The sequence below is a fragment of the Mesoplodon mirus genome, assembly GCF_964341445.2.
Source record: "Mesoplodon mirus genome assembly, chromosome: X".
In the NCBI taxonomy this organism is placed as follows: Eukaryota; Metazoa; Chordata; class Mammalia; order Artiodactyla; family Ziphiidae; genus Mesoplodon; species Mesoplodon mirus.
In genome coordinates, this window is record NC_138981.1 from 112,357,315 (window position 1) to 112,374,346 (window position 17,032).

Here is a 17,032-nt window from a genome sequence, read left to right on the forward strand (position 1 = left end):
CCTTTCCAAAAAGTCAGTCAATTTTTCTGTAAGGTCTAGTATTATGTCCCATCTGGAATGCAAGCTACTGGACAATGAGCATCTCCTTTTGTTAAATCTTTCTATTAACCTGGTATATCCTCACTGCCCAGTGTGTAGAAAAAGTTTCAGGTTGATTATCTAAATCTAAATCCACAAGGTAAAAATCCAAAGTCATGCTTTATGAGGCTCCAAGCTGCCTTGATACAATATATACAGTGGCCAGCTGGTTTCAGCTGGGACACAGTTTTAGCACATGAAGTCCTGGGGTGGCCACACCTGGGGCACTAAATGATCCAGACAATGTTTGGGGACCTTTGGTTCAGCCAAATCCCACATGTCCTGATCTTCATCTGTATGGTGGTTTCCCAAGTATGTGTCTGTCCACATGGGCCAAATCTGAAGCAGCCAAAAGAAAGGTGGGAGCTGTAGCAGAAATATCAGATATCAGCTCCCCTTGGCCCCCTCCAATGCCATCCGTGTCCTCAAACAAGTGCCCAGACCACTTCCTGTGAGAAGAAAGAAAACTTTTTTCTAATTGCCCCCTTGAATGTCATTGCCAATACTGAAAATTCCAGTAAAATATGTATCCAAAATCTATATTAAATCAATGGGTAAAATGGATAATATGAATCACAAAGAGTTAGGTGAGGTAGCTAATAGCAAGTGAGCCATTAAAGGGGGAAGAGGAGGAAAGGGTGGGGAAAGGAGTAGAGGAGAAGAGAGGGGAGGGAAGGAGAGTGAAAGAATCTGAAGTGAGAGCTTTTTTTTTTTTCTAAGCAGAAAAACACTTGCTGGAATTATCCAAAACCTCACCTCCTAGAAAGTGCTTGCCTTGTGAGGTACTGGGAATGGCCCATTTACTACCACAGCTACAATCCTAGCCTTCCAACCGCTTAGGTAAACAGTCAAGAGCTTGAAAAAGCACTGATAGACCTAGCACCAGAACTCACTTTCCTTTGGCATGTGGAAAGCCAGGCAGGTGGGACACAGTTCTCTAGGGGCCTCATCACTGCAACCCTCCACCACAGCCTCACCGGTGGTATGGCTGGCCACTAATAAAGGTGTCAGCCCAATTTCAGGTTTGGCAAAGGAAAATGGCCTGAGACTTCTAAAAACATACTGGTAAGAAAGGAACAAAGGCTGTATTTCAGAATCAGGCTGTTCTGCCTTTGGGCATTGCAACTGAACTCCTCCATACATTTAAGCTGAAATTCATATTCCCCAAGTTCCTCAGAAAGGCCATTCAAAGTAAAGGGAAAAGGACAGGAAAGACGATTTTTTGTTAGCTTCTTTCCCCACCGTCAAAAGACGAGGATCATATCCAGAACATGACTGACAGCAAGTACCAAAAGGCAGTAAAGTGGAGTGGAAAGCATCACTTTCAACCCAGATTAGCAAGAATGGAAATTAAAGCATCAGAGAATCCTGATAAAAGCAAACACACAAACATATACACCAAAAACCACTGCAATGTTTCCATCATTTCAATCTCCAGAATGTAAGCACTAGTGGTTCCCTAATCCACCTGAACTTCTCAGCAGCTGTCACCAAGCCTGACGGATCTTTTCAAATGAATTCCTGTTGTTAACCTCCTTGGATTCTGAGTATTTTTGCAAAAACAAAAATCCCAGTGGAAGATTTCAAATAACCATGAACTTGAACCAAACCATGGACCTAAACTGAGAGAAACAACACTAATTTTCTAAACCCCAAACAAAACAGAATTGTTAATAGTTTGAAAGCAACAACAACTAGTGAATCGACTTGAACTGGACCAAAGCTTCATGTTTTCTGAATCAATCAAACTTGTACCAAACCCTGAGAGTCCAATCAGTTCAAAGAGCACACATCAAGACTTGGTTTCACCTGACTGACAGCCCACAATGAACCACAGAATGGCAATAAGTAAGGAGTTGGGAAAACTGAATTCTCCTATTTTTTTCAGTGTTTGACCTTGGTCAAGTCATTTATACTCTTTTAGACTTGGCTTGCTTGCTTTGAAATGACTGGGCTGGGATTACCAATATCCCAGGTCTAATACTACTCTATGCCAACTGTGAAATTTAGAATAGTGACAAAATAGAGAATGTCACAATTTGGCCCTAATCTTCAGAAGCAGAGAGATGTACCACCCCAATTCTCCTAAGGGTTCATGTTTCTAGCTTTTTTGAAATATGCTTCACATAAGAGTTGGGTAACTGTCTTTGCTCATTGGGCAAATGTGCCTTGGGAATAGTCAGGCTAATATTCCTTTTCAGAATGTTTCTCTTCAAAAAATGTTTCAGGAGCAGTTTGTTTTCCTCAAATGAAAGCTACAGGTGAGTGGTCTGGTCCCAAAAAGGAAGGAGGAAGAAAGTGATCTAAATTATGCTGAGCACCTACTGCATGCCAAACATGGCATGATACTTTATATTATTTTTTAAATTAGTCCTCACAACACAGCTATATGGTAGGTATTATCATCCTAATTTTATAGGCAAGGAAACTGAGGCTTACTTATGTTAAGTGACATGCTTGCAGTCACCCTACTGGTAAGTGATAGATCTGGGATATGAACTCAAGCAATTTGAATCCATTACTATACCAACATTCTAATGATTAAAGTCTGAATGACTGAATTCCTTCTTAATTCAGTGATTCAATTGCACTTGCTTAGTGAATAATCACCTGCTGAGTTAATACAGTGAAAGTAAATCTCCTTGCATTTATGCTAGATAGACGACTTTCTAAAAATTTTCATCCAACAATGTGGTTAAGACCACTGGGCTCTGGAGTCAGACAGATCTGAGTTTCTTGAATTCTGGCTTATGGACAAGGTACTTAACCATGCTGAGTCTCAAGTTTTCTTACCTGGCAAATGGAGAAAGAAGTAGTACTTACTCATTGGGTTGTTGGAAAGTGTTAATGATGTGATAGCAACTAGCACAGTGCTTGGCACAAAATAATTATTCAACAAATGCATGTTAGAGCTATACTTGTATTCATAAGCAACAGAGCAAGAAAGAAAAGGTTATAAAGAGAAAGGAAACTAGGATTCATTTAACTCAAGTGCTCTTTGGCCTGTAGCACAGATTTAGTTTGAAAGAGGTTTTCAGTGGCCCATCCATACCCTCTAAAACTAAGCTGCATCTTGCAGTAGATTAGCATATTCATGAAGCAACATGATTATACTAATTGGTGGTGCCTAAGTAGTAGCAAGGAGACTTGTCATGTGCTCTGCTGAGCAGCAATTGTCCCTAGTTTCCTGGAATCTATCCTTCTAAAGAGAGGGTTGGAAAGTGGCAGATAGAAGTACTGCTGGAAGTACCAGGTGTTCTAAGGCCCCCATCTTTCCCCCATTCTTCAAGTTCCAGCTTCTATTTCATTCACTCATGGCCCTCTTCGCATATACTCCTCTCCTCCCTCAGTTTATTCTAGTTTTATTGTGATTCTCCCCCTGGCTCTAGCTCTGTCTCTGCTCATCAGCATCAAGTGGTGTTTATGGAATGTGTGTCTGGCACTGCACTCGGTGAAGTGGAGGGACATCCAAAAGTTAATCAAAGAGACGTGTCCCATGGCCAAACAGATCTAAGATCCACAGGTAGACCAGAGTTTTGGCAACACAGTAAATGCAAGTATAATTGGATGATGTGGTTGATTTCAGAGCACAAAATAGTTTGTTCATCTAGTTAATGATACGCATACTGAAGAATTTAGAAAGAATTATACAGTTGTCGGCAACTTGATTTGAAATGCAGAAAAAGATGGATAGATGAATGGATAGGTGATAAAGCAAATAAAGTGTTAACTATAGACTCTAAATGCTAGGTATATGGGTGTTCACTGTACAATTCTTTCAACTTTTCTGTATATTTAATTTTTTTCATCATAAAAGGTCGAGAGAAAAAGGAGAGGGGTAGGTAAGGGGTACAGCTTTTCAACTTCAAATGTTTCAGAACAAAATAACCATATTTATATGGAGAAGCATAAATCAAATAGGGCAAAATGTTAAAAATTGGTGAATCTGAGTGAATGGTATATGAGAGTCCTTATATGATTCTTTTAACTTTTCTATATTTACAATTATTTCAAAATAAAAAGTTAAAAGTTAGTTTATTGAAAACTGACCCCTTTCACCTAGTGTCTCAGTTGCCATTTTTAGTAGAGAGGATATTAGGTCCATAGTAGTAGAGAAATTGGAAAGAATGGGGTGGGGGACAATAATCAACCCGTACATATACTTGGGTGCCTACTGTATGCAAGACACTGTGCTAGGCACTGTGGCAGATTCAAAGAGGTTAAAAACACAGTCACTGCCCTGAGAGGGCTCACAGTGTAGATGAGGGAATGCCAAAGCAGTGTCTGAAAGGGTAACTGGCTGGCCAGATAAGTTCTGTAAGACAGAAGTATGAAGACTGGAAAGGTAGGTTGGAGCCAGACTGCGGAAAGTATTGAACGCCAGGCTAAAGAGTTTGGACTTCATCCTATGGATAATGGGAAGCCATTTATAGCATCTGAGTCAGAGAAAGAATACTCTCCAAAACCGATTGGCTACATAGAACAATTTGGGCACAGTTACCGTTACCTTCAACATGCATTTGTTTTACATTCATGTACTTCTGGCCCTTGTATCTATTTCCCTTGTCTGGATGTGGCCATTAGGGGGTTCCAACATTCTGGATGCTGACCATTATTTAAACAGCCATCTCTTCAGCCTCTGTCCCTTTCCCTCCCTCAGTCCCCGAGGGAGCTGACCATCACTCACCTCAGCCCCACTGACTCAGTAAGCAATAAATAAGCCTCATACAGTTTTTCAAACTAGCAGCTATGCTTTGAAACTCTGATTTCCTTCATGATAATCAAACCCTAATTACTACTGGGATCACTGATTTGAGTTGGAAAAAATGAATATTCAGCTAACCAACATGTGAAGGAGTGCAGGAAGCTATGTCCTGTGTGTAGAAGGAAACAATTATTCAAAGTGATCTTTGTATGTTGAACAAAAACTTAGTGGAGATGGCATTCCTGAATAGTGGCAAGTGATGAGGGAAGGCCTCTCAGACTACCAAATCAAAAGGTGGACTTTTTCTGTCTCCAGTTTTCTCCCCATAAAGCCCATCCTCCAATCCAATCATGTTACTCCCGGTTTAAACCTTGTGCTGGCTCATCCCCGCCTACAGGATAAAGGCCAAGCTCCTTAACAAGCAGACTTCCTTCCACAAGATACCTTTCCAGATCCTTATCCTGTCCCCTCTTCTATACTCCCAGTGGTTCATACACAGTATCTCACCGTTTTCTGAACTATCCATTTTTATATGCAACTGTTTCACATGTGTTTGTGTTCCCTCTTTCTGGAATTCTTTCCCACCACCTCTTTGTCCACCGAGATTCCAGGCAATGCCCACTCATCCTTTGTGATTCAGCATAGTTAGACTCCCGTCTGTAAGTAGCCCACCCCTAGCAATAATTTCCTCCATCATGTTCCCAGGGCACCTTATAACATAGCTCTTTCTCTGAGCACCTTTGCCATTGTAATATAATTATTGGTTTGGTTGTCTATCTTCCAACTTGACTGTGAGCTCCTTAAGGGCAGGCAGGGACTACTTCTAATTCATCACTGTATTCCTAGCACTTGGCATAAGGTCTGGTCCTGTATATGTGCTTAAATGTGTATTGAATAAATGAGCTTGAATATCAAGTGCTCCTTGAATTCAAACTGAGCATCTCTTGAAAGGTGAAAATTAGAATATTATGTGACCAAAGTAATGCTAATGAAGTGTGTTTGAGGACTTGACTGAAGAAGAAATGGTAGGAGGACATATTATGGGGCCTTCCTGTGGGACAGTTTCTACCCCAGGAAGCTCTTACTGGCAGTTGTTGCTGGCTAAAAAGAAGTGCAGCTGGAGTGGATGAGAAGGGCCCTTACTGCGGATTTCCCCCAAGTTATCATTCACCTTTCACCACTGAAGCAATGTTGTTTATGTAACATTCTCTACAAGGTGTTTCAACTCTTCTGAATTACAGCCAGACTTGTATTTGTATTCTGCCTGCAGATACATTTGGACAAGCCTTGTTAACGAGTAGTCACGGAAAGCTCTCCAGTTCCTATTCTCACCTATCATTATTGTGCTTAAGGGACCATTGAAAAACTGAGAGCCAAAAAAGGGGGCAGGGAGGAGCTAATAAAAACCATCTTTTATTTTTCTCTAAGATTTCCAATATCTTTCACAGCACCTCTCATCCTACACTGTTTTATAACTATGTATCAGTAAAGGCAAAAAAGAACAATGAAGACTTTAGCAAAACTTTACACTTTGCAGGCAAGAAAAAGAGGAAGCAACACTTAGGCCTGGCAAATAAATCTTTAGACATATGAGCAGTCGCCACTTCTAGAAAGTAAACATTTCAGCTGTTTTAAACAAACAGCAAAAGCAATTAGCCCTCTCTGAGACTAAACTGAGGTGTATGCTGAATTTTTTTTTAAATCGGAGTCTGTTTTGATCTTCAAAAATGTCCAACTGGTAAACACTTTGCTTTTTTTGTACATATAAATCTAAAAGCCAAGCCTAGCTTGAGGAAGATTTAAGAGACATAAAATTTGTCTGAGGTGTCTGCCAAATCTCCACAGCAGAGACAGAAACCCTGGAAAAGCTGACATAGTCATAACTCTCACAACATCACCAGCAGGTTTGTGCAGGGCTGGACGTACAGAAAGTCACTGTTCCTTCCCTCAAACTGTTTGTAAACAGAGAAGTAGATTATTTGCTTACCAGGTATCTGGTAGCTCATTTTTGCCTATGTATCCTACTGGCAGGTATCCCAATTTTCAGTGGAGTAAATTTTCATTTATATGATGGACCTGCTTGTTGAAATCTTCTTTCTTTCATTTGCTCTTTCACACTCATTCTTGTACATACACTAGATATCTCGGTCTGTCTGTCTGTCTGTCTGGAACGCATAAAAAAGGGGTATTTATAAGTATCTACTGCAGTGCCTAGCAGAGTGCTTTGCACATAGTAAGCCCACAATAATTCATCAGATGAACTGAAACTCTACCTGTAATTTCTATGTTCAACTTATTTGATCATGGAACAGAACTATGCATTCTTTTTCCTGGAGTATTTAACAGTGAGAATTCCTTACAAGGTGTTATAATTTTATTCTGACAATTCATGCTTAGGACTTCTATCCTTTGAAGAGCATCCATTTTTGCACAATGGGTATTATCTGTAAGGAAAATGAAGGAAAGACCACACAGCAGGATCCTGAATGACAATATGAACATCAATACGTTTTTGTAGAGAAAATCACATATCTCATATTCACCTGATTGTGCGTCATCATGGTAATCCACTACATATGTCTAAGATCACTTAACAATGCAAGAATACAGTGCACGCATGGGCTGCATTCTGTAAATAGGATTAACAGTTGAATTCAACCAAGGTCTTCCCTGGGGACAGATTGCTGGAAAATACATCTACGCGACATTTAAAAAAATAAATTAACCAATGACACTGGCTCCCATGAGACACATTGTTTCTTGTACATTCAATTCTATCACAGTTTTCCGTAGCTCTCTGCTGACATTCCCATCCCAAAAGACATAGAATTTCAAAACAGAAAGAAAAACAGAGAAATTGGAGCTCTTCTGTCTCTCCTGCATGAAGTGTTATATACACAAAGGAAAGATGTCTGTATATTAACACAACGTGAACTGTGACGTGGTGAGATCATGTCGGTCTGGACTGATTTGTTATGCTGTGGTCACATATAACTTGCCCAAGGGAATGAACAAAGTCTATATGCACACTGACAAAGACTGGCAGGGGACCTCAGGAAAATGAAAGCTGTGTTATAGCAGGGGGGTTTGATTTTTTCTTTAAAAAATGTTCTTTATTATGATTACTTTTCTTCCCATTTTTATTTAATTAATTTTCCTCATCTGTAAAATAGGGATAACTATTGTGTGTATTTAACATTTTTACTCTGAGGATGAAATGAAACCCTGGTGGATTGCCTGGCACACAACAGTTAACCCATACAATCCACACCGATATTTGGTTAGCATTAGCTAAACACCTATTATGTGCCAGGCACTGGCCTAAGACTCCAAGAAAAAAGTAAATTGTGGGAGGAAAAAGTGACACTGGAAAGAAAAGCAGAGAGCTGATTTTCAAAGGTTTTATAAAGCAGTCTAAGAAATTTGGATTTTATCTTGAGGACAATAGGCTGCCTCTGAACTATTTTATATAGAGCTGGATAGCTTTAGACTTGTGATTTAGAAACATCATTCATTCTGTCAGCATTGGTGGAGAAAGGATTGGAAGGGAGGCAGGCTGGAGGCAGTAGTAATCCTGGGTACAAGTCATATGTGTGTTGCGGGGTAGGAGGGGGCAGTGTGCCCCAAACTAAGGCGATGGCAATAGGGGTGGACATGGGGAAAGCATTTTTAAATAACTTTTAAAAAATGTACAAAAATGTCATTATAGAGGATTAGCAAAAAATATGGAAAAGGCTAAAAAGAGAACTCGTATGTAATCCTTCTATTTATAGGAAAACTCTATTAACATTTTTTTGTGTGTTTACCATTATGGGACTTTTCCTATGTATGTGCACACAGATGAGGGGGGCTGTGCATGTGTGATATGTGTGTATGTGTGTATGCAAACTGAGATCTGTCAGCTTTATAACCTGAATTTTCTCTTAATATATCACAAACAACTTTCCACATCATTAAATATTCTTTGGTAATATCAATGTATACGGTTACTTAGTAATCCATACATATACCATAAATGATTTAATTCAAACCTCTAGTATTAGACATTTATCAATAAAATGTTATTTTTTTCTTTTTCTTTCCTTTTTTCTTTTGCTATTATAAACAGGTTCTGGGCTAGACATCCTGGGAGCTAAATTTTTGGAAACTTCACATTTATTTTCTCAGCATAGAGCCCTAGAAGTTGAAGTGGAAGGTTGAAAGCTATGTTCGATTTTAAGATTTTTGATACATATTGACAAATCCTTTCCAGAAGGGCTGTATCAAATTACAGTCCCACTAGCAGTGTCTATAAATAGGAAAAGACCCATTTCAGAGTGATTTCAAGGATGGTGTCAACTGGATTTGGTGGGTGGAGAGGGGCAATGGATCCTTGGCAGAACATAGGGGCAGAAGCAATGTGAACTCTGTCAAGAGGAGCAAAGAAATGGGCAGGCCTAAGGAACAGGAGGCTGGGTGGATAAATGATGAGGAAAAAAAGAGAGAGGCAACCACAGGAGAGTGGGAGAAAATGAAAAAAAAAGAAAGAAAACTCTAGTGAAGTTATACACCCAGGTCACTTTAATTTACTGCTTTATTCTGCAAAAGTAGCAAATGTAGCAAATGGCTAATCTTTTTTTAGTGTTTGGCACTCTGTGGTACCAAGGTCCAGAGTTACATTCATGTGAATATGTTGATCCATTCTTTTCATCCAGTCACTATTTATTAGGTGTCTACCATGTACCAAGTACTATTCTGGATGCTTTGGGTATGGAGATAAATGAGACCTGGTCCCTGCTCTGAAGGAGCTCACAGTCTAGGGGAGAGACAGACACATCCACAGACCAACACACTGTGGTGTGGTACAGGCTAGAACAGAGGTAAGTACAGGGTCCTGTGGGAGCCAGGAGCCTACTATTGCTTCCTGTGTGCATGCATGTGTGTGTGTGGTAGAGGGAGGGGGAGGTGTAGCAAAGGCTTCACAGAGGTGTTGATATTTGAGCTGAGTCTTGAAGGAGTTTCTCAGATGGCTAAAGATCACAGATCATACTCATACCCCTTGTATATTTGTGCCACTGCTCTCAAGGACACTCAGTAAGGCAGTGAGGATGCTCCTGTGTAATCTAAACCCATTCGTGACAACAGCCTCCACTGTTACCTTAATGGATATATGTACACAGCCTGATTTAGGCAATAATATGCTCATTTTAGCATATAAAGGATAACAGGCAAGTGGCATATAGGCTTTTAAAATAGTTCAGATGACACTAATAAAATAATAATATTCAAGTCTACCAAGTCCAAAGACGCAGACATAGAGAATGGACTTGAGGACATGGGGAGGGAGAAGGGTAAGCTGGGACAAAGTGGGAGAGTGGCATGGACATATATACACTACCAAACGTAAAACAGATAGCTAGTGGGAAGTAGCCGCATAGCACAGGGAGATCAGCTGGGTGCTTTGTGACCACCTAGAGGGGTGGGATAGGGAGGGTGGGAGGGAGACGAAACAGGGAGGGGATGTGGGGATATATGTATGCATATAGCTGATTCACTTTGTTATATAGCAGAAACTAACACAACATTGTAAAGTAATTATACTCCAACAAAGATGTTAAAAAAAAAGTCTACCAAGTCCTACAAATACTACCCCCTAAATGTCTCTCGACTCTGTTCCCTCCTCTCATATGTTGCTCCCTCGGGTCCTCACCAACTCTCTCTGGAGCAGAGTACCAGCCTCCTAACTGGTATCATCCCCTTCCAGTGCATCCTAAAGTGAAAATCTGATCATGGCACTCCTCATATAAAACAGTTTAATGTTTTTTTTTTTGTTGCCAACAACCAGTATTTTCCAAGTTTCAGTCATTTGAGTATTACTTGCTGATTTTCCCATATTCACACACCATGTGTACTATTATTTACTTAATATTCCTCTTTAAATCAACTGAAAACCGGTTACTTTCTATTTTCACTAAACCTTTTCCTAAGTGACCTTAGATTTGATGATGTAATTCAGTTTTTTTATAAGCTACATTAGAATATATAATTTATAAAATTGTAAACGTTTGTGGGAATACAGCATAACTACTATGGTAGATGCCCTATACATTTTGAAAAACACTGGCCTATGTGAGCACATCCAAACTTCTTATCATTGTGTTCAAAGTTCTTCACAAATCAGCCCTGACCTCTTCTGCAATTACACCTTCATTTTCCCAAACAATCTGCACCCCAACCATGCTGAATTCCTCAACATTGAATGGACATGCCTTGCTCTTGTAAAAATCCCATGTCTTTCACAGATTGCTCCCTCTATCTTAAATGCCTCCCCTCCACTCTTCTCTGCCTGGCATACTCATTATCCTTCAAGACCTATCTGTCATGTCACCTCCTTACAGAAGCCTTCTTCCTGACTCTCCCTTACATTTAGTCGCTCCTTCCTTCATCCTCCCATAGCACTTTGAACCTGTCCCTGTTATACTACATACTACATTATCTCAGACTGATGGGCATCTATCTCTCCAACTAGACCTAGAGAAAGCTCACACCTCGTGCTCTGTTGCATCCCCAACACTTCATGTGGGGCAAAGGTCATGGAGGAGACCGAGTGCCCCAGAAGGTCACTTAAAGTCTAAGATAAAATAAAACCTAAAGTACTGTCAAGGTCCAAATAGCTTAGAGGCATGACATGTTTTTATAAAGAGAATCATCTAATTCAAAGATAGTAATACTGACTACAGTTTTGGCGGACACAATTTGCTACGGCTGCGATAACAGTTAAGCTAATTTGCTTTTGGCAGCTACTTTACAGCAGACACATACTGACATAGAAACTAAAAGCGAATCATTTGTGTTTTTGCCAAGATGGTCAACTATATCTCACAATAATCTCTCCTTACCACAAATGGAAAGTTAAGAACAAAAGTGAACAGCAGGACCAGCAAACCACGGTGGACAGAGCATGGGCTCTGGAGTCAGAAATCTGTACACCCAAATCCCAACTCAACTCTCCCTACAATCTATGTGACTTTAGGTAGGTTGTTTAACTTCTTGACGTTTTAGTTCCCTCTTCCAGAAAAAAGGGAAGACTAGTACCTGCTTCATAAGACTCTTAAGATAATGCGACAAAGTGCTTATGATAGCGCCAAAACATTTATGGGCTCAATAAATAGCAATCATTATTGTTGCCCAATGAAATGACTACAATTCAGGTAATAGGATGCACAAGGACAGCAAATGCATTTCTTAAGAAAATCAATTTATATCACTAGGCTTTAAAAGTAACAACTATAGAGTGTAGCTAAGAATAGCCACAAACAAAACAGTCTATAAGACAAAGCTCTTCTTGGGTTTAAATTAAACTCACACCTGGAACATACCACCACACTTCTTTGTGTTCTCCAAGAATTGATCTCAAATCAGGTTCCCCTAGGATGAAAAAACAAAAATCACCCAATCTTAATTTTTTGTTCTTAATTTTATGATACAGAATAATATCCAAACTATGTGGATGCTTTAAAGTGTCCTATTACTATGATCCCAAGCTTTTCAACACTATTTCTTCCCCAATCTATCCCTGCTGACACGTTTTACTCCAGTCAGGGAAGCCCACCTGTTATACAAGTGCTCCCTCTTCTATCTACCCTTCTCCAGTTCCAACCCCAGTATGAGGAAGCAGTTTCTCCCTCCTCTTTGCCCATTTCAAGTCCACTTTACTCTTTTGAAACCCAAATTAAAATTCATCTCCTCCCCAAAGCCGACCAGGATTGATCTGGAAGGTAGATGAGAGTTTCAAGCCTTCAGCACTTCCAGGGTTAAGCTTGACTTTCCATAGACCAACCCCCCCAACCTCATCGGTATCCCCTTCCACTAACTCCTAAGCACTTTTCGCACGCGTTTGTAATAATAAAATAATACAGTCTCGTTTTGCGCAGTCTACTTTATTCCGTAGTTGGTGTGCCCCTTAAATATTTGTCAACATCAATGCTTGCTGGAAAGCCCTAGAGCGCTCGGTTTTTACTATAGGTCTAACTTGCCTTTTATTTTCATCAGAACACTGCACTGAACCTTAAACACGTATTTCTCAAAAGCGAGATTCCTTCCCTCTTCTGCTCCCCATCTTTTCTGGAAATTGAGGGGAAACCCTTTCCGCTCCAAAGACCTGGTCAGGGAAGGGGCAAGCGGCTGGAGGGGCCAATAAAGAGATGGCGACGATCCGGATCTCACCATCAAAGGGGCGGGAAGTGAAAAGTTGACAAAAAGTCACGCCCGGGGCGTGGCAAGGAATTTCCATGGCCCCTGAGGAAAAGGGGTGTGTGTGCATTGGGAGGGTGTGTGTCCAAACCTAAGTGCAAATTGAAAGAATGAGGAAAAAGAGAACGCCCAACTCCTGCAAGCAGTAAGGAGAGTCCAGACGCCGCCCAGAGAAGACCCTGGTGGAGAATCCTAACTTCAGATGTCTGAGGAGGCACAAGGCCGGGGTGGGGGATACGCGATGCCGTTGTGGAGGAAAAAGACAGCGGGCAGATTTGAGGGAAAAGACAAAAGAGGGCACGCTCCCGAGTCTCCAGGGAAACGGGCGCGCTGAGCTCAGAAGCCCACCCCGACTCGCGGGCCCGACACCCCCTCCCCCGCGGAGGCGGAGCTGGGCGGAGTCAGGGCTGAGGCCCGCGGCCCTGGAAGCACCCTCCTCCCTAGGCCCCCTCAGTCCCACAGTCCCCAGCCTCAGCCGCTCAGGCTTTCTTTCTCTCTGACCTCCAGCTCCCCGGCTACCGAAGCTCAACTCCTTATAGAACCGCGGAAAATCGGGTCGGCGCGGCAGCTTCCGGGCGGGCGACGCCCTCGCGGCGCCCCATTGCGGGCGACACTCTTCTGAACTCCCCTCCTGGCGCTGCCGGCTTAGGCCCGGCGCCCAGGCCCAGGCTAGACACTCACGCACCGCACGGGCGCAGCTGCGTCTCTATTGGCTACTGGTCACCAAGGAAGCCGGAGGCCTGTGCCCTTACCCTCATGGGAAATGTAGTTTGAAGTCTCTGGAGGTTGTTCTTCCTGGTGGGGGGAGGGAGGAGGGTGGAATTCAATATTGACATTGGCGGAGAGGCTCAAGTGAAGACATGGGATTGTGGGAGATGGAGTCAAGACACTTCTTTTTATATACCCACAATTCCTTTCCCGCCAGCCCCCTCCCGCATTTCCTATTGTCCCCAGTTTCGGCTCGAGGAGGGTATTCTGGATGTTGTAGTTTGGAGTCTGCTGTCTTAGAGAATCTCCCTTCTTGGGGTATGAGGTTGTGCTTGTGGGGACAGATGAAGGTTCTAGATTGATTTTACTGTTGGTTAAACTACTTGCTCTTGGGGGGGCAAACACTTTACTTTTTTTATTTATTTATTTTTTGCGGTACACAGGCCCCTCACTGTTGTGGCCTCTCCCGTTGCGGAGCACAGGCTCCGGACGCGCAGGCTCAGCGGCCATGGCTCACGGGCCCAGCCGCTCCGTGGCATGTGGGATCTTCCCGGACCGGGGCACGAACCCGTGTCCCCTGCATCGGCAGGTGGACTCTCGACCACTGTGCCACCAGGGAAGCCCTGGGGGGCAAACACTTTATATCGTGATTTGAAATTCTCATTGAGTTTTGATTCAGTAGCTTTTAAAAAGTGTTATTTATGCTCTGATAAGCTTAGAATATTGACTGGATCTTTAAAATTGTCAAAGTGTGTTCTGTGTGAACCATGTGCATTAGAATCACTTTAAAGTTTCTGGAAAATGTATACTTTGTTTCTAATTGGGAATCATATTTTTTACTTTGAAATGGTGTCACAGTAGGCATAGAAATGTGATTGAAGCCAGCCAGAAGAAACCTGTTTAACCTATAATGAAGCCATGCTATGAACAGTGGCCACGATCATTGGTGTAATGTAGCAGTTTAGGACAGATATACAACTTGAATAATAAGAAATAACTGTATATTTCTTTAAGAAACTATCTTTTTAGTAAAACGTATGTTTAAAGATGTGGATAAAGGAATATGTGGGACACCTAAACACTTTCAAGTGATTAAAAAGTTGAAGAAAATGGTTGTTTATTAGGGCTAATTTCACTCCTGACTTTTGACTTTTCTTTTCTTTGTTAGAGATGAATCCTTATAGCTGAATGGATCGTTACAATTGGGTTACTACAGTTTTACTGTTAAGGACAACTTTTTGACCTCCAAGTGGAATGAAGGGAAAGAAAGAGGAATTGCATTTTGCTAAGGTAATTGCCTAAAATTTTAACACGTGACATGAAGGAAGAAGATGATTTAATAGATACAATAATTTATTCAGCCAATTGCTTTGTGCAAGGCCCTGGACTAATCACAATTGCTACAGAATTGGAAAATAGTCCTTCCTCTGAAGCAGCTCACAATCTAAGAAGGGAGATAGACTATACAATGTACAAAGTGTTCTAAAAAGTTCTATACAGGGTTCTGTAGGACCATAAAAGAGGAAGAACTCATTCCACTTCTGGAGAAAGAAATGCTTGAATGATGAACCTTGGAGAACCAGTAAGATATTTGTCATCTTTGGGGCAGGGAGGTTAATCATATTCCATACAGAGAAATAAGGATGTGAGAGAGTGCAGGAAACAAACAAACAAAAAAACTTCCATACTGCAGGAACTAGATGGGGCAGGAATAGGGGCCCATTCCAATGAGTTCAAAATATAACCTGAAAGCAGTAAAGAACCATCAAAGGATTTTAAGCAAGGAAATGGTATGATCAGTTGGATTTGATGACAATTTGGGTATGAAAAGGGAGGGAAAGGAAGGCATCCATTGTGACTCCCAAGTTCTGATGTGGAAGAGTGAATGGTAGTACCATTCACTGAGATGGGGAACCCAGAAAGAGTAGCAAGTTTTGTGAGGGATAGGAGGGATTCAGTTTGGGACATTTAAAAATTTGAGGAATCTGTGTAACATTTGTGTGGAGATGCCTCGTAGGCTGTAAGGAAATGTAGGTCTGAATCACAGGAGAGAGGTCTGGGTTAGAACTAAACATTTGGGAGACATCAATAATAAATAGTAATTAGGGCCTCCCTGGTGGCGCAGTGGTTGAGAGTCCGCCTGCCGATGCAGGGGATACGGGTTCGTGCCCCGGTCTGGGAGGATCCCATATGCCGCGGAGCGGCTGGGGCCGTGAGCCATGGCCGCTGGGCCTGCGCGTCCGGAGCCTGTGCTCCGCAACGGGAGAGGCCACAACAGTGAGAGGCCCGCATACCGCAAAAAGAAAAAAAAAAAAAAAGAATAAATAGTAATTAAATAAGTAAATATGAACTAAATTTCATGTAGAGAGTGTTTAGAATAGTAAATTTTAGAAGGACAAAGATTCAGTATGGAACCCTAGAAAATAACCATATTCAAGTAGTAGGTAGAGGAAAACATGCCTTCAAAGGAAGCTGAGAAGGAATGGCCTGATAGATGAAGCAACAGAAAACAAAGTAGAATCACTGGAATATTGTGCAAAGAGGTCAAATAAGAGGACAGAAGAGTAACAAGGAACTACTCATTCATCCATTCAACAAATATTTGTTGAGTACCTACAACATTCCAGGCACAATTCTAGAGGTTGGGAATAGAGGAGTTGGGAAAAAAAAACAAAGCCCAGACCATATCCCTTTCCTTTGGAGCTTATATTCTAATGGGGGAAACTATCAATAAATAATTAATAATTAAAATACATAGCAGTGGAATCCCCTGGCAGTCCAGTAGTTAGGACTCCGTGCTTCTGTGCTTTTGCTGCTGGGACCCCAGGTTCGATCCCTGGTTGGGGAAATAAGATCCCACAAGCCGTGCAGTGTGGCCAAAAGAAAAAAAAAGAAAAAGAAAAAAAATACATAGCAGTGACACTTAATATTTCTACAAGGCTTATTGGAATGTGTGTGTATGTGTATTTACACATACAAAGGTGAGACGCTTGATGTATTAGTGGTAGAAAGTATGCTTGAAAATACATCCAGGAAAAAATGCTTGAGTATAAGATGAATTTGTGAAATAGAGACCCAGCGTAAATCAGTCTGGCTGGATTTATAGATCAATTGGTAGGCCAAGGTTAAGGCTGAAGAGCCAGTGTACAGCTGAAGTCATGGGCAGAGTTCAGGTTTATAATGTGGAATGTGTTTGGCTTCAGCCTTCGACTTAGATGAAGGCTTAGTCGATCTGTTGCTATCTTTACAAGTCAGTGTGGATCCATGGTTAGAGGACTATGGAACCAAGTTTAGGTCCAGCCTGTTATC

At 41.5% G+C, this 17,032-nt stretch overlaps 2 protein-coding genes across 16 annotated transcripts in view; one reads left to right on the plus strand and one right to left on the minus strand.

The window, feature by feature from the left end:
• The window catches only part of ENOX2 (ecto-NOX disulfide-thiol exchanger 2), a 281,454-nt gene extending 267,765 nt beyond the window's left edge, over positions 1-13,689 (minus strand). For 6 of the 15 annotated variants that reach the window (XM_082609141.1, XM_082609149.1, XM_082609140.1 and 3 more), the window contains exons 1-2: positions 13,517-13,689; positions 12,131-12,190 (exon numbers count right to left, since the gene is read on the minus strand). Coding sequence is in view for 7 of the 15 variants with exons in the window: in XM_082609150.1 (XP_082465276.1) it covers positions 6,771-6,789 (19 nt within the window). In the remaining 8 variants the exon portion in view is untranslated. Of the gene's footprint in view, positions 1-6,770; positions 6,949-7,056; positions 7,184-12,130; positions 12,191-13,516 lie in introns of those variants that run through there. The other 9 variants (XM_082609143.1, XM_082609153.1, XM_082609157.1 and 6 more) reach the window with 7 other exon arrangements.
• A 1,288-nt stretch (positions 13,690-14,977) lies between these two features.
• The window catches only part of ARHGAP36 (Rho GTPase activating protein 36), a gene marked incomplete at both ends in the record, with an annotated part of 162,971 nt that continues 160,916 nt past the window's right edge, over positions 14,978-17,032 (plus strand). Inside the window, one exon of the mRNA XM_082609170.1 lies at positions 14,978-15,013. Within this exon, the coding sequence (XP_082465296.1) occupies positions 14,978-15,013 (36 nt within the window). The remainder of the gene's footprint in view (positions 15,014-17,032) is intronic.